This window comes from Rhipicephalus microplus, chromosome 1 (assembly GCF_043290135.1).
Source record: "Rhipicephalus microplus isolate Deutch F79 chromosome 1, USDA_Rmic, whole genome shotgun sequence".
NCBI lineage: Eukaryota > Metazoa > Arthropoda > Arachnida > Ixodida > Ixodidae > Rhipicephalus > Rhipicephalus microplus.
The window spans coordinates 249,639,312-249,656,862 of record NC_134700.1 but is presented as its reverse complement, the minus strand read 5'-3'; the positions used below and the strand labels follow the sequence as shown (position 1 = coordinate 249,656,862).

The window sequence follows — 17,551 nt, the reverse complement described above, 5'->3', positions numbered from 1 at the left end:
TGGTTGCATAACAGATGCAATAGGATAGAAAGCATTCTTCCACTGAGGGCTTTAATGGGCATTGTCATCACATCCAGCACAGAGGTGTCTACTGCTGTGAGCAGCGAACAGCACAGCCAGGTCAGAAAAAGGTGGCCTTTCATCGGGGCAGAATCGCCAGCAGTGCTTCATTGCTGTGTACGCCCAGTCGGGGCAGTCATCGGGCTGTGCCAGTCGCTCTCCCCTCTCGACCAGCGCCAGTACCTGCCCAAGAGAGTTGCATGTTGTGCTCATCAGCCGAACATTTTGCCTTCTGCGGTAAAGAGCCACCCAATTTTTTCATTAACGTATGACCCTTATTGTATTTACTCGATAGTAATTTGAGGAGTGACTTGATTGGGTGCATCATTATGCAATTCGACTGTAGCACAAGGGTCAATTTCACGTAGCAAAATTTTGGGGGTGAAAAAGCTCTCGTTACATTCGAGTAAATATAGTAAATTCAAATGTGCTAAACATTGTGCTTATTGCCTATTATGCATGCATTCATACTGTCCAACAAGTCGAAAGCGCATAGTATTTACTTCTAAGTGTCCATGCTTGTGCACTGGCTGTAAATCAATAGGTGAAATCATGCACGAGGCAGCACATCCTTTCCATAAATGTCAGTATAGCACATTGTGACATGAAAGAGCATGCGGTGTAGTAATGAAGGCATTTTATGCAACACTGATGCAATGAGAACAAAGCAATGTATTTTCATTAGGTGGTCCCACATTGCGTCTTTTGGTCAAACACTATGAGAAAAGGTGTGTTCATAATTGATGCAATATGAGTACACTGAACTACACGCTTAGTTTTATGCTTTTGAAGAAAATATGTACGATGTTCGCTGCCATTACCTGAACACCAGTAAGTGATCCATATGGGAGCTCCCCAAGAGTATACATTTCCCAGAGGGTGATACCGAAGCTCCAGGCATCGCTGGCATGTGAAAACGTACCAAAGTTGACAGACTCGGGGGCATACCTGTAAAAAAACGAGCAATTCAGAAGTTGCTTAATGCAGCATGCTAATAGAAGGCATGTTCATAGGTGTATCTAAATAGAACTAGCTAGAAATTATAACTTCTAAATGTAGCAAAAACGAAAGTTATCAGTTCCCCTTGGCTGCTTGTTCTGGAGTTTTTCATTCAAGCTACCTCTTTAGCAAGCACATGATTATCTTGCAAATGAAAGCACCGTTACGGCAGTAAATACAGCCAAGAAATAGTACTGTGGAAGACGAATACCATGTTTGCCCAAATGTACACACGTTCCCATGACTTTCCAAAAGTTTCAGAGCAATCGCTTGGCCTCCAAAAAATACTGCACAATTAAAGTTGTGCATCTAATTCAATTACAAATACTTTGGCACTGCTTTGATGTTCATGAGCTTTTTTTTGGTGGGCAAACAGTGTGGCCTTCCTGAAAGTGGTGCCAGCCAAGCTTATGCTTTGGAGGCACGTAGTACCCGATATGCTATGGCACCATCTCGTAGTTGTGTGCAGCACTCTTTTGCCATACTTGCTACTTTTTTTTATTCCTATTACGACAAGGGTAGACGATAATCACAGAAATGAGCACTTAAGGTTCACACTCTAGTGAGAGCTAGATTCTTTTGGGCTGTGGTGCTGGTGCAGAGTTCAGAGAGCCATGAACTGTAAAATACCAAATGTAGAGGTAATCAAACTAAAGGTTCATTATTGTTGAGATGCCATGCGAAAGTTGTTTTTTAGCCAAAGTTGGTGTCCAAAGAAGACAGTAGTTTAGGAGAATGAAGCCTTAACCAATCAGAAATTGTTGAAAAAGGAATGACGGTGAATCCAGTGCTTGACAAGAAGATTCATAATTGTGAGAGCAGCAGTATTTTTATGTACACCTTGCTCACTCTTCCCCCACCTCACAAGTGGTTTTCCCTCCTACGCAAAGAAGAGAAAAATATACATATAAAAGGAAGTTTCATATGTGCTTTGTACCCTGACGCAAAGAAGAGAAAAATATACATATAAAAGGAAGTTTCATATGTGCTTTGTGCTGTTCAATATAGTTAAGGGTTGTAGCAATGACACGTACACGGTGCAAGCGAAGTGCAAGCAATTGTGGGGACCGCTCACCACTTCAGAGGCCATCTTCCACCTGTGGTTGCACGATAGTAGTCGCTTCCCAAGGTCAGAGCTCGGGACAACCCAAAGTCACTGATCTTGACCTGGAAATGAATGTGAATCCACAAGAGTTGTGCACAGTAGTTCAACAAACAAGAAACTGGTCACTTCAGATGGGAAGTACTTTTGTGTTAGGCTAGTTGGTGGAGAGTTTATTGTAGGGAAGAGCCGCCTAAAACATAAACAGTGACTGAATACAAAGCTAACAAGTGCTCCAAGTAATATTAGTTGAAAGTTTTTGCATAGTCATAAGTTTTTAAACTGCAGAATAAATTGGTTTACATGTTGTACTCGCAGAATGAAACTAAAAAATTGAGGCTGTGCCACTTCTGTTTCCAGCATCTACGATTCATGTCACATTACAGTAATTTTGACTCTAACTTGCATCAGAGTCAACATTACCTTTAACAGCCAGGCTTGTAAGGATACGACGTAGTTATCACAAGCAATTATTATTCACAACAGTTATATTAAAAAAATAAAATGATGTCATGTTTAAATCCTTGAGTACTGTGCCAAAGCAGTGCAGACGATGGAACAGGACAATGTACTGCTTACAAGCTAAGTCATCGTCTGCACTGCTTACAAGCTAAGTCTTATTGGAAAGAGCACAGCTTACAGGGCAAAAGAAACTAAGCCAATGAAGGGACACTATCTGGGCTAGTCAGTTGGTCAGCAGGGTAACTATTTAGAAGCTATGATCTGGTCATTCTTCATGACCAACATGATGCAATTAGTGTGGCACTTATAACAGCACTAAACGTGACCGTAACCTTGCAAATCAACAATGCAATGAATAAGCGAAAGGCACTGTTATTTACCTGTAAAAAATTGCAACCAGGACTCACCTGCATGCGGGAGGCAAGCAAGAGGTTGCGGGCAGCCAGGTCTCGATGTACAAAGCGGCGAGCCTGCAGGTAGGCCATGCCGCATGCAACCTGATGTGCCCATCTTGGCACATCCTCTTCTAAGGACACAGGCCCACAGCCTTGCTGCAGGTAGCCTAACAGGGAGCCTAATGGCAGGAGCTCTTGCACCTGCACATGCGCCCAACTTCAGAAAAAAAAGAATTCTGCGCACTGAAATTAATTTATTCGTGAAAATGTTGCGTGGTAGAAGTGAAAATGGATCCCTTGCTATGTGCCTCCCGCCACTCCTACAGATCACAGGGCAGTTAGTTTCAAATCACAATGAGCAAGTGCAAATGTTGACTTCAGTGCAGAAAAAGAGAAATCATACTCGGCAGCAACATTGGGCCGCTAGGCTGAGGTGGCAGTGGGGACGTGTACGGCAATAAAGCATGCAGAACATTAACAAATTTTGGCAATTTCTGAAGCTCCTAGAATGTTTATGTAGTTGGTCAAGTTATGAGCCTAGCAGTAAAATGTCTGAAAGTTGGAATTACGATATTAGTAAGCTTCTCGGAAAGCTTGCAGGCATTTTGTGGTTGGAAGACCAGGAGACTAAGGCAGAAATGTGATATTTAGTTTGAACTATAAAAAGTTTGGCTACATGATTCGCCATAAAAAAAGGCAGGGCGTTCATACATGAATGCAAAAAGCAAGACAACGGAAATGCTATCGCCTGAAAAAGCGCACTGTGGCAGAAAAGAAAGACAAATGTGCAGGTATTGCAACACCATGAAGTCTGCACGACAGGTAGCTTTTCAGGTAGTATTTTATTATTTCTAGTTTTTCTCATTTATATAAGTTAATTGAAAGCTTGCCACAGGGATCGTTTTAATGTTGAAAGGGCAGTGTGCCCTTTCAATTATATATCTGTGCTTGTGTTGCACTGCTCTTTTCATTCATGCTTTACCTTTTTTTATGAACATTTAAAGCTTTTAATGAAGACTATTTATTGAGAATTGTTGTAAAGTGGTAAAACAAAGACTCAAGGATGAATAAACACAGCAAACATCCCGGCCACTGAACTTGCCATCATTGCAATATGATGATGTTGCATTGATGGTATTGTGAATTGCCCTGCACTTCATAGGTCTAATGCCTTTAGCATATTTCACCTATCCCTGGTTCTGCAAATTTCAGTAAGATACAGCAGTTAAACCTAAATATATAAAAAAAAACTATTGACCATCTCCCCGACCATCTCCCCGAAGGGAACCCTGATGAGGTGCGAAGCAGCAGCTGTGCGCGCGGCTTTTACTTGGTTAAAACGGGCATCGACGGGGGTGTTGGAAGAATGGTTTGAAGCGAAACTTGGTGTAGCGTTTACTCGAGGAAACGTTTGTTCAAAATACAAAGACACAGAAAGCGGGACGCGTTGAAGACTCTTGCGCTTGGCTTCCTTGGCTTGCATCTCATACGTGTTACCCGCACGCCGAGTGTATTCTTGAACGCGATCAGTGTTCTTGACTTGCACCTCATCGTTTCTGGCCTTCCGCTGCCGACGCTTGCATTCGGCTTCGCTGGCTCGTGCCTTATTGGCATTGATGTCGCCATTCGCGATTGCGATCAGCGTCGCTAACCCTCGCAACGCCGGCAACAGCCGGGAAATGTGCACGCACACTAGCGGGAAGCCTGCCGCGACGGCGTGCTGTCCACATTGTTAGCCCGCCGGCTCGCGACTTCTTCTCGTGGACAAATGGAGAGAGGTGGCACAGGTGAGAAGCGGCTCCAGCGTTGCGAGGGGGGGAGAGGGTGAAATGGGAGAGAGCTGACACTTGACAAGAGTGCAGCAGGCAAGGGAGAGAGACGTCACCGCGCACCACAGGTGTTGGAGCGTCACCGCTCCAACACCTATGGCGAGGGGAGCGGTGCAGACGGAGGGACAGCGTTACACAGGCTAGTCAAAGAGCCGCTCCGCATCTAAAAGTCAGAAAAATTGACAATTTACTTTATGTAAAAACATTCGTATGCTAAGATTCAGCCTTTCATGGAAAGTGTAGTGTAGTCTTTACTTTATGTAAAGACATTCGTATGCTAAGATTCAGCCTTTCATGGAAAGTGTAGTGTAGTCTTCAACAGAACTTTTTTTTTTTTTAACATGGAAGGCGCCACAAGCCATGCCTCAATGTTAGGGCAGTACAAAAAAAAAGTAATTCCAGCAACACAAAAAAATGTCTGATGTATAGGAGAGCTGTAACCACAAAATGTTGAAGGAAACTTTATAAATACAAAAGTGAGTTAGTCGAAAGCTTGTGGCCATTCGACTGACTTTTGTCATGTCTTTTTTTTTTTTGTGCATGACACTCCCAGTCTAAATGCACTCTTCCAAATGTTCGTGCTTGCTGCATCTATTTCCTTTCTATCTGTTTTGTCATGCTGGTCTGTTCGTGGGGCTGGCCGTTTCAAGGCCACGACCGTTAGCTCTCGGTGCTCCTATAAGGGAGGGGAGCCAAAGCTTGGCGAGGTTTTTGTACTATCACTGAGATGATATCCTCTTTTTTTAAGCAATTAAAGAATAGCTTTTTTCAACGTAAGGATAATGCAGAGTGAGCCTAACCACGACCTTAAGCAAGTGGCGAGACCTTTTCCTCAGTGACTGAGATCATTTGCAATATATTAGGGATGCAATGCCAAAACCACAATTTAATAATGAGGCACATTATAGGGAATGGCTCTGAAAGTGTTTCAACCACTTGGATACTTTGCCTCCATTGAAATGCAGCCACGGTGGACGGGTTTAAGTACACATGTTTTGTCACCAGCCGGGCACCATAACCATTGCACCATAAGGGAGATGTCATTGCATCTAGTACCATTTATGCCGTTACTCAAGCTCATCACTTGCCACACAGAGAGAATAAGCACTCCATTTCAGAGGCAGACATCAGATACGTGCGGTGCATCACAATGCTGATATGCAAGACCGTACTTGATATGTAGAGTTGGTCACCCAATGTGTTAGTGCGTCCACGTTATCTTACTTGCTCCAGTAGCATTCCAGTGCACCCTCGCTCCCCCAGCCTCTATCAGAAAAAATGCTGCTTGGCTTTGGCAGCTGCTCTAAATTGCATGGCATATGATTTGAAAATTTCATTTGCAAAAGCTCCATTCAACATTTGTTCACTATCACTAGGACTACGTCAAGTTTATTGCCTCGGTTTTTCCTAGCAGTGAAACTTCATTATACTAAAACCGCAGATAAAACACATTTTTCTATTCTTAGCAGAAAAATGCATTATGTTTTATGCACATGCAGTCATATAAAAAGCAAATAAGAATTTCACTATATTGATAATTTCACTTTATTTAGACTTAACTGTACTGGCGGGGCTCCAATTACACCACAAATGCCAACAATCAATATGTTTGTGCCAAAAATGTGAAAATATCCTTTTGTTTCCCTGATCCGTTCTAAGGATGAGGAATTGGTGGCATTTCATGATTCCTTGTGTTTACCTTCTAGAGACCCTGCTCAAATATGCAGGGTCATATTTCTTGACTGCGCTTTCTTTAAAACATTATGAGTTATAAAAAAGCAACATGTGACTGTCAAAGTACCATCATAAGTGGTGGTCCCAGGCAGATGGCTAGGAGCCGCACGATGCATGGGTGCCGCAAGTCCACCATGAGCTCAGCCTCACGAGCAAAGCCTTCGCTGGCCGACACCTCCCGTAGTTTCTTAACTGCCACAGACACCTGCATGGACCGGCCTTTGGTATTATATTTTAAGCCCTCAACATAAAAAGTCAGCTTTCTGGAAAACAAAGTGGCTAATTAGGCTAGTTCGTTTAGCATACTTAAGGTCCTTTTCCTGTCCACCGTGTATTTTTTTCGGGCTGTTAAACCTTAAGTTTCTGGAAAAGTAAAAGAGCAGCTTCTGTGTAGACTTGCACAGAATCTGGTTCTGTGCAACTAATTTCTATACACCTGAAGGATTTCTTTCTTTTTTTTTCAATGTTTTAGGCCCTATTCAGTACACTCAAAAATAATTAGCATGGAAGAAATAAAGGTGTAGAAGTGATGGTGCTTCTCCCACATAAAAAACTTAAAGAGAAACCATATTATGATATTTTCTTTTGTTTAATGGCACACGAATCTTTAGCTCGGGTTGTTGATCGTGCCCAGTTCTTGTGCGAATGCCAGACATAAGAGTAAAAAAAAATCTTTTAATTTTTACCCTTCCCCTCTTTTTATACTTTCATTGACTAGAGCGATCTCTTCATTCTCTACCGCACAGGCCAATAACCAGACATAAGCCTAGAGAGCCACAGACCAGAAAGGAGGTGTTCTTTTCTACCTAAACACCCATGACAAAAATGCGAATGCAATATGGAAGCAAGCTTAATTACCTCTGTGCCTTCAGATGTCAGCCATACACCTTGTAGAACAGAGCCATATTCTCCTTCCCCCAGAGTCTGACCTGCATAAAAAAAAATAATTGACTAAGTCGACAGCACTTCTGCTGCAGGTTGCTTTGTTCTTTCACTTATTTAGCGTTGCCTTTAAAAAGAAGCTTGAAACTGTAGCAAAGCCGCCCAAACAAATCAAATTGAGGCAAATTAACAACAGTGAGTAACCTGAAACACCGTGAACAAATATGTAAAAAAAACTACTACTTCCTACAAATGAAGCCTTACAGCCTACTTGTTATACATTTGATGTTTAAAAAAATACGAAATTTCAGGTGTAGCAAAGGAAACACTTTGATTTTTGTTGTGAGATTATATGGAGTAAGTTGTCATGAAGTGGTCATAGCAAAACACAGCAAACACTGTCATCTAAATGTCACAACACCGACTGTAACACGACACTGTAAAACCAAAGAAAAGTCAATATACTATTATAATCATTTTGTTGCTCCCGACCACAACCCTTTAATACATGTGCTACTGCCAAATCGCGCAGCCCAAGATTAAGTTCAAGAGAAATATTAAAAAATAAAGCACAATAACTGTTTTCTGCAAAGCAATCACATGAGTTGTCACAGCTGAAACCACTGCAGTTACCTAAACTGAGGGAATCTCTGCTAATCACAGCCGTCATTGTGGGCGTCTGTCGCTGCGACGTGAGGGATCGGGGTGCCACAGGTGGTGGCTCATCTGGTGCAACTGCGAAAAACAAAGTGCAAGTGTCAGCTCAACCATTTTGTGAGACAGGGCATGCTGCCTGTGAACAGCTATGGGCAACACTTTTTGCTTCAACTCGGCACATAAGCACAGGTAAGATTAGGCCAGCCTCCCTCCATCCAGCCATAGTCCCAAATATGCTGCAAACCTTGTACAATAAGTACAGCTGTGGTTGCTTCACTTACGAGGCTGAGCAAGGCGCACAGGCAGGCCATCCTCAAAATTGCTGTAGTGGGCCACCAAGTGCTCCAGGGATGAAAGAAGTGGGCCATCATCTATGTGCACATATGGGCCCTGCACAGTGCATGCAGCATTTCCCTTGACACAGCATAACATTAATAATATGTGGGCACTAACACCAACGCACATTCAATATGCAAGCATCTAACCAACCCTTCCCAACATAGAACAGTGTATCGGCCCAGTGCATACGTTTTTTTCAACAAACCAGGTCACATTTGTGGGAATAGAGGCTAGCCCGTCGCCATTGTGTGGACTTTGGTGCCCATTTCAGCCATTCTCATGTCCTAACATGACTCTCCCCTTCTATACGTCTGTCCGCACTGGGAGAGCGGAAACAACATTGACTCCTCTGGCCCGGCACTGGATCGTACCGGATGTCGACTGTGGTGCTGTGCTCGAATCTCCCGAGATGTTTCACGCGTGTGCCATGTGGGAGTGAGAGATCCTCTTAGGATATCGAAGGGTGAGCACGCCTTTTCTTTCTGTCCGTGCACTCTCTTTGTTCTTGGAGCTCACTCGGACTCACCAACGGTGTTTAGCGCTCTTTGCAAATGCTTACCTTTCGTTGCCCCTTCCGAACGTCAGGCCTATGAGCAGCGCAGTGTGTTCGCGCATGGTCCTACTAGACCGAGCCGTACCTCTCGTAGCCTACGCAAGCAGACTTTGCCCCCGCTCGAGCGTTTGGGCCCTGTTGACACTGATCGTGAGAGCGCGCAGCATGGTCGCGAGGGCCCGTTTCCCTTAGCGGTGTATCACCGTGAACCCTTTAGCCTACGGAGACATGCTCGCAGAACCCTTCGTGTTGTACTTTCGCCCGTCGCATGGATAAGCCTTTTTTGCTTTCTCACCGCCTTTTGCAAAGGGCGCTGTACTGCGATTTTGGTGTTGCTGCAGGCAGCAAAGTGTTGCAACTTGTTTGAGAGCAATACTGTGTACTTTTTGCGTTGCGCTCAGCGCCTTGGCTGTCCGAACGCGCGTGTGCAGCGGCATTAGTCACACGAGGCGACGTTGAACTCGACCCTGTTGCACGTTGGTGGCCATACTCCTGCGAGATACGTGTACACTACACATTGTTATTCTCGATGCTTGTTCTGTAGCATCCTACTATTACTGCCACACCACAGTGCTAAAAAAATTTTTTACTTCACGACAATGCTGTTTCAGCTTCATTTGGGAGGTTCAAATGAAGCGTTTACACGACAACTATATTAATTTGCTTAAAACAATGCACCATACCTGGGAATGTATCTCAAAGTGGTAAATTGATGTAGGCCCAGCCAGTGACAACACGTATGAGCTTCGCCGACCGCGTCGTAACAAAAATGTGCCTTCCTCAGCCGTGGAGAGAAGCCGCGTAGCGCACTGCAATGAGATTGCCTCGAATAAGTCAACACATCAACTTGCATTTATGAAGCTGCGCTCATTTCTCATTCACAATGCAATCTGTGATCACTGTAACTGTCTATAGAATGCAACGACATGTGAAGTCTAACATCATGACCGTACTACATTGGAAGCAATATATTGTAACACAAAATATAGCACGGAATTCATCGGTTAGAGAGTGAAATATCTGATGTATAACTCTGATGACTTTTTCCAAGCATTTTATTTCTGCAACTGGAGATCGTATGATCACCATTTATACGTGGTACGCTAGTTTCCTTCTACTTTAGTCGAGTCATATGGATATTTGAACTTCAAATGCCTTACATCTCACTGTTAAACAGAGGTGCACAAATATTTTATAGTTTATAATAATGAATCGATTGCTATGTCAGGTTTAACGTCCTAAAACCACCATATGATTATGAGAAACGTCGTAGTGGAGGGCTTCGGAAATTTCGGCCACCTCGGGTTCCTTGATGTGCACCTAAATCTGAGCACACGAACCTACAGTAATAATGAATCAAATACCGTTCTATTGGTACTTGACTCTAAACAGCGCACATTTTAAATAAGGAAGTTTTTTTTAGTACCTTTTCAAATAGTCAGCACCAGGGAGCAAACCCCCAAAAAACGACACTTTGAAACTGCAATGAATAATTGTTCTTGCTTTACTCACTAATATACCGACATGCATGAAGTTCGCACTTTTTACAAGATTATCGAAGCTATTCTGAGGTGTTTCTCTTTATACCGAGTTTCGTCAATGAGACCATCCTGAGTGCACTATTATCTTCGTGTAATTCATGATGATGTTGGTTTGTGAAAAAAAAAAAGTTTAACTTTAGGTCTCAGTTTTATATTAAAGCTGGGGAAGAATTACCATCTTGAATACTAAACTGCTGCATTCAACCGACTATTAAAAAATATCTCAAAGTGTCTAGTTGCTGCTACTTATCAGCCCATCTCAGTTTACATGACTGTGGCACCTTTTTGTCAGTTAAAAGTAACAGTAATGTATCAGTTTACATGATTTTGATATCTTTTACCACTTAAAAGTAGCACTAATGTTATGTTAAAGTATGTGAATATTTGTTTCAAGTAAAATGTGTAATTAATTTTAGATCTGTCTTAAAAATAGAGGCCTTTCTTATCAAATAGTATTCTATATTTGATTTGACATGATTGCTATTCAATTCGTATTCAATTTGGTTTTAAAATTCATTATTCACACACCCCTACTGTTAAATTTTAAAGTCTCGCCTAGCAGTACAAAAGAGCATAAAACAGTTCTCAAAAAGTTATGTCTCAGTGAAAAAATACGATTCACATGAAGTCAGACTATCACGTGTTGTGTGTAGTCGCTTACGGTCTCTACTGCTTGAAAACAAATAGTTTTCTCTTTGCAATACAGTATATAATATATCAAATAACTATTCGCACCAAACAGTCCTTTTTTTATGTAATTTAAAAGTCGACAAAAGCTTAACTGTTAGTCTCGAGGCTACGTGATGCCTTGCTACCAGCTCGAAGAAACATCAGAGCCTCATATCACCTACCACTGGTGCAATGATGTGGCATTTTCATGTGATAATATTCGTGCTATGACCCCCGAGCCCTGGCAATTCATTTTTACAACCCTCTCATTGAAGAGTCACACTGTCGGGAGACGCACCTCACGGTCCACGTGAGGAGGATGAAGCCAAGAAGTTCGTGTGTAGGTTGGTGCGGGTCTCTCATAGGTTTCTAAAAAAAAGAAAAAAGAAACAAAACCAGTCAGATATGTGTAGCCTCAATGACTCTCTAAATGGATAATCATCAGAAAAGTGGGACAATCTGCACTGATAGTGCCCACAGCAATGGGAGATATGGCAGACAACTAACTGACCGAGCAAGTGAACACAGTCGGTGTGTTTCCCCTGCGCTGCCAGATCAGCGGGTAATTCATGTCGTAACGTGCGCGGACGTGCTGGCGCCCCATGATCCAGCAGAGCCCGCACAACATCCAGGTGGCCTCGTGCTGCAGCCACATGCAATGGCACCCAGCCATTGTCGGCGTCGCGTGCCTGTGCACTGGCTCCTGCTGACAGCAACTCTTTGACCATCTCGGCATCTGGCCACTCGCATGCATACTGCAGGACACAAGATGTTAACATGTAGGGCAGCTGAACAGACAATATTTTGGCTACACAGAAGAAAAAAAAAGATCATACAGTGTCTGCAGGCCTACAACTGGTGGTCTGCAGAAATACATGGTGAGAAACAATGCTCAGTTTACGTGGCTTATGTCACTGAGGCATAATTATTTCTGGCAGCTGCACTGATAATTCTTATAATGACACTGAACCTTCTGCTGCTAAGATTGTCAGCCCAATTGAAGAGTTGGTGCTGAAGCTAGTTGCAAATGCCTTTTTTTTCTTTTTTTCACCGTAGCAAGTAGAATCAACTTAGAATTGTATCAGGGTTTGACTTTCCGTAGAATGCAAGTTATAGCCTGTATAATACATTACGTTTAAAATTTGCTGTAATGAGAGCATATGTGGCATAACACAACTTTGAACTTAGACAAAGAATCAATGTGAGGATAATACCTTCATTTAACCTTAAAGTAGGCCTTTGCGCCACTAAGGATCTTTCTTGGATGTGTTTTCACGGCACAGCACTCTTACACTGCAGTGAAACCACTTCTAGAGAATGTTACATGCGAACTAATGTGCATTTATTTGTTCATATTGAATAATTTGAAACTTTCAATCATTTAAATTCAATTTGAAGCAAATTCAAATACTGCATTATTCATCTGAATATTCGAAGCATTTTAATATTTGCACATGCCTAGTCTTGACGAGTGTTGTAAATTGCATAATGCATTCACGCTCAAGAAGTGTTGGTCTAATTAAACACCTTCAGCAGCTCTAAATGCTTAATAAAAGCGGAGGCTTGAACTCAGTATTGTGCCACTTGTGTTCACTTGACAGGAATGTTCATGTGGCACACACATGCAGTGGATGTCGGCCACAGATGTCGGGACCAGATGGGGCAGCACCGGCTGCCAGCAGGGCTGCCAGAAGTTCAGTGTGTCCAGCAAGGCATGCCAGATGCACAGCTGTGTGACCTTGCTCATCCTTGGCCTCGGTAGCATAGCCAACTCGCAACAGCTCGTTCACCACCACCAGGTCTCCTGGCAATCACAAGTTGGGGGAATCAACACAACAGCTGCCTCAGCAACACAGTGCAGGATATATACTCCTTAGGCGGGGATATTTTTCGCATTGTTTGTTTGCGCATTCGACCAGATGGTGTAGCAACGGCTGTCACCCATCAGTCCAGTGATAGAGGTGCATATGCGTCAGTGAAACCACACAACTTCAAGACAGAAAAGGGCCTTACTATAGCAACCGTCACACTAGGAAGTGAAGCAGAAACTTCATGACGCCTTTTTCACTCACATGCAGTTTCAGCTTCAAAAGTGAACTTTTGATAGGCTTCTTTTTGTTATTTGCTTCCCAACCAGAGTTGGGAAGCAAATAACATTTTTTTTTACTTCGAAATGAAAAATTTTAAGGTTTCGAGTCCAAGTCCAACTTGGACCCTTCTTTGAAAGTGACTGAGGGGCACCAGGGAGCTAAAGAGTTTATAACATCTTCTCCTCAGGTTGGGGGGAGGAGGGGTCACTATAGTTTTCACCAACGTGATATAGTCCGTCGTAATACGCCCTCGGAAGCACTACTGCAGGTCGGTTCAGGTTTCCAGATGTTGCCTGAATACACCACAACTTCGCACTTGCTAGCGTGCCGATTGCTATAGCAACGTTTTTTTCTGCCTTGAAGTTGTGTCATCCCACCAGTACACATCCACTGCCCTCAAATACCGACAGGCACATGCCGTTGCTATTTTTATCAGGTCAAATGTGCCTTGCCAGTGTCCTCGCCTAAGAAGTACGTACATCTTACACTGTGTTCAACAGCCAGCAACGAAGCTACTTACCATAGCCCAATGATGGCTTAAGATGGAAAAAAAAGGGGGAAAAGAGAGAGAAAGAGAGGGCAGTAGGGTGAGTTCAAGAGATGCAGTGTGTCTCAAAGCAAGAAAATGAAAACGTTACACAAGGAACAATATGCTTGCCCATTGTTGGTCTAGCCTTTAAGGAGCTCATAATTTGAGCTATTTAATTGAACATGAATCAAATACCATAATGAAGAGGAAGTAGTTACAGAGGCTGGGAAGGTCATTTCCTGTCAAAGATATCAAGAATTGACCTTCCCAAGAGGGCGCCTAAATAGTACTTAAGAAATTCTCACTTAAAACATACATGAACATGATGGGATGTAGAGTGCCATCCAATGCTGTAGCACGGCTTTCAGGTTGCTAAACTTGAAGAAACAATTGAAAGTCCTTGACCTATTCTGAGCTGCTTTCAATCTCACATGTTCGGTTTCATTTACAGCTTATATGTGCAAGCACAACCATATTTAAACTTGGCCACATTCAATAAAGGGGAACATCGAGTTACCAAGCATATTGGGAAACTTGTATATAGATGATGGCATAAGGTATCTATCTCTCCAGGTGGTATAATACAATTAGTGAATTACTCATCTTAAAGCAGTTCTGCTCACACAGAAAAAAGAATTTCCATACTGTTGTATAGACAGACAGTGACATATTTAATGCCACTTGGCTCGCTGCAATGACTAGTACACAAGGTTTCTTGCATTTCTATGATGTACCACTGAGCGCAGCCGGTGAAAAACCAAGTATAATAATCTTGCCTAAAAATTCTGCGCAAGGAAGCCTCAGCTCCCTGGAATGCACTTGTGTGGCTAGAGCAGAGACTGTAAAGGTGTGCTTCATTAACTAAAATCGCTAAAAAGCCAAAGCTCTGCATCTTCAGGTGATGAAGTCTGACTTACCCTGCCTGGTTGCACGGTGCAGCAGATTGGTGCGACCATGGCGTCGAGTATCAGCTGGAGGTGGCCCTCCCCCGGGGCATGGGCGTCCCAGGGGTTGGCCCCAGGGTGCCCCACCTTCTTGGCTACTCTGGTACACCAGCTCCTCCAGCCCTGCCATCAAAGCGCAGACACTCAACCCCATATTCCTAAACAGACGACAACTCGACGTTCGTCCTTCACTCGGCCGAGCCAGCATCATCACATGACTGAAAATGACAATGCGCTTCTTGGGAAATGCTACCAAGAACTGCTCATAAGCAGTAACCTCTTCTGTTGTAAAATGGCACAGCCACAAACTTTCTCAAGTCAAGTTAAAGTGGAGAGACCTTCTAAAATGGTCATGTTTTCCTTTCACTGCTCTATGAATATGCTTTACATGCTGGATGTTGTGCCGGTGAATACAAAGGTCCACAACTGTAAGTGCCATGCTGTAGTATGATGCAATCTTTTTTTCCTAGGGTGACTTGCGAGGTAGCTGCACTTGCTGGCAGCCAAATTTCTTAATCAGCCTTCAGATGTTCATTAACTTAAACACGTCCAATGCTTTATTGTTTAAACATTTTTAATGACCATTCTTAACCAGTAACATCAGTATCATATCCCTGTGTCTTCAGCAATAATGAAAAACAAAACTGTTCCTTCAATTATGGTCATAGCTGTCACTAATTGTCACTAAATAAGTTTTATGCCTGGATAATTTAGCAGCTGGCTCATGCAAACAGCTCCGTAACGCACTGATTACAATAGTCAAACACACTGACCAATAGTAAGAAGAGATGAGCAGCTTACCATGTACCACAGGGCCACCATCTACACTGAAGAAAGCATCTTCCCGGTGACGGTGCACCTGAAGGTGCAGTACCTGACCACCTTCCGCCACACTGAGTGCAAAATCACCCGGTGAAGACCCACTTGGTCGTACCAGAAACATGCCATCCTCTCCTGTATATGGTAATATACATGTGTAAGCAGCATGGCGAGCAAGGCTTGTGGAAAGCTAGCTTTTCGAAAGCCATGATGCCCGCACCAGCAATGTGCCAGTTATGAATACAGCTTGTGAGACTTTTTTCTCTCTCTCTCTCTCTTGTGCATTGCCTGCCAATTAATTATTTTCAAAAGATAATCAGTAGCCAACTCACACTTCTACCTTTCTCTTTCATACATAGCAACCTTTGCCATAGTGGAGAGCTACTCAAGAGCAAGGCAACATGACACATTTTAGGAACGTAGTATTAGTACCTCGTAACGTCACATTTTAATGCATTCTTTATGAGCATGTACCAAGAGCCTACGTTAGAACGGGCTGAGCTGTCGTGACACCCAACTACATGAACGAGATTAAACATTCATTTTACAACAACTACAAACAAGCATTCACAGTGTGCTGGTAGATGACAGTCCACCCACCCCCTCCCCGTCTGTCATTAAAATGAGAGATATGGGAGTGAGATGAGAAAGGTGTTTCTGAGATAACAGGCATGGTGAAAAATCGTAGATCAATGTAGCAACTCAAAATGCTTGCTAAATATGGCTTTCTTATCAGCTGCCCAACTCGCATAAAACAACGTGCCATCAGACGGTGACTAGGTTTGACAGCATTGCCACTAGCGCAGTTATTCCACTCGGCAAAAAAAAAAAAAAAAACTGCGTACAAGGAGTGTCGAGTATGGTTGTGAAACCATTCTTGTAACAAGCTAATGGAATGTTATATTCTCGATCAAAGCGAAACAAGCTTTTATATTCTCGATCAAGGCGAAACAAGCTAATGGAATTTTATATTCTCGATCAAAAGGTCGTGGCTGTGACAGGTGTGGAAGTCACAGCGAAATAGGATATAGTAGAAACATGCCTTGAAGTCGAAGCAGCCTTTCGGCAGCAGCGCGATCAAGAGTAGCATGAAACCATTCGCAGGCATCCGGAGTCTGGGAAGCAAGTCTCACGGAAGTACAGCTTGTGTCACGGTCAGACATCGAGTAGATGCTTCCTGCAACGAACGACAGCACAGACATTATAAGCAGAACGTGTGACAACTGAATGCGAGAACTTTTCGACCACGATCGTCGTGTCACAAAGACGCACGAGCGCTTACTACGAGCCAGCCCAAAATCCAAGGCCCTGCCACACTTACTTGCCAGCGGTTCCGGCTGCTTTTCGCGCATGTCCATTCCGACGATCGCAAGGCAAGTCATCTAAACGACATTGGTGGGATAGTCCGAATAGAAAGCATGCTCGTCCTGGGCACAATCGGCAGTCAGTTCCTTTTGAGTCATGCAACTTGTTACGTGCTGCTTGACTGGCCCGTGTCCGGCAAGCAGATGACACACCACACTCGAAGTGCAGGTACATACATACACCGACCCGTTCTGTTGCTACAAGCTGGAGTGGACGTTTGATTGTTTAGGTATCATTTTCTCGCTTGTATAAATTGAGTAAAGTAATGCTGCAAAAAGAGAGAAGAGAAAAACATTGACATAATGAGGAAATTTGAAACAAAGCGAACAAAGTGAAAAAAGAACGGCAAATTTTTACTGGAGGTAGTTTTTGTGGCGGGGCATTCAAATAAAAAGAAAGTAACGTGAGCGCGAACGTATTTCGAAAAAGGCATGTTTGGCAGGCTACTCGCCCGACAAAAAAGAAGATCGGCACCTAAGTCCGAATGTTTGCAAAAATACTTGAATAAAATGCGCGAGTAACTTGGCTGTATTGTAGCCGTTGTGATAGTTGTGGCCGGAAGTAAATGAATTCGCACCTAGG

General features: G+C 43.2%; 1 protein-coding gene across 2 annotated transcripts; it reads right to left on the bottom strand.

Annotated features, from left to right (window-relative positions):
* Positions 1 to 25: 25 nt before the first annotated feature.
* LOC119186120 (tyrosine-protein kinase HTK16) lies at positions 26 to 17,196 on the bottom strand. 2 transcript variants are annotated; one of them, XM_075892990.1, is made up of 17 exons: positions 16,926 to 17,063; positions 16,647 to 16,781; positions 15,587 to 15,739; positions 14,759 to 14,908; positions 13,833 to 13,848; positions 12,845 to 13,026; positions 11,734 to 11,977; positions 11,521 to 11,591; positions 9,696 to 9,821; positions 8,402 to 8,510; positions 8,097 to 8,198; positions 7,440 to 7,510; positions 6,649 to 6,786; positions 3,031 to 3,219; positions 2,135 to 2,226; positions 882 to 1,008; positions 26 to 243 (listed from the first exon to the last, which is right to left on the bottom strand). In XM_075892990.1, the coding sequence occupies exons 3-17, from the start codon at positions 15,605 to 15,607 to the stop codon at positions 52 to 54; spliced, it is 1,830 nt and encodes a 609-aa protein (XP_075749105.1). In that variant the 5' UTR covers positions 15,608 to 15,739; positions 16,647 to 16,781; positions 16,926 to 17,063; the 3' UTR covers positions 26 to 51. The 2 variants fall into 2 exon arrangements, with proteins under 2 accessions (XP_075749105.1, XP_037290778.1); XM_037434881.2 differs by lacking the exon at positions 13,833 to 13,848 and having other exon boundaries at positions 16,926 to 17,196.
* Positions 17,197 to 17,551: the final 355 nt, after the last annotated feature.

Coding starts and splice junctions, on each gene's coding strand:
- LOC119186120 (XM_037434881.2), bottom strand. CDS start 16,986: ATGACTTGCCTTGCGATCGTCGGAATGGACATGCGCGAAAAGCAGCCG. Junction 8,199..8,401: donor TGTGCGCCTTGCTCAGCCTC/GTAAGTGAAGCA, acceptor TGTTTTTCGCAG/TTGCACCAGATGAGCCACCA. Junction 1,009..2,134: donor GGAAGATGGCCTCTGAAGTG/GTGAGCGGTCCC, acceptor GTTTTTTTACAG/GTATGCCCCCGAGTCTGTCA.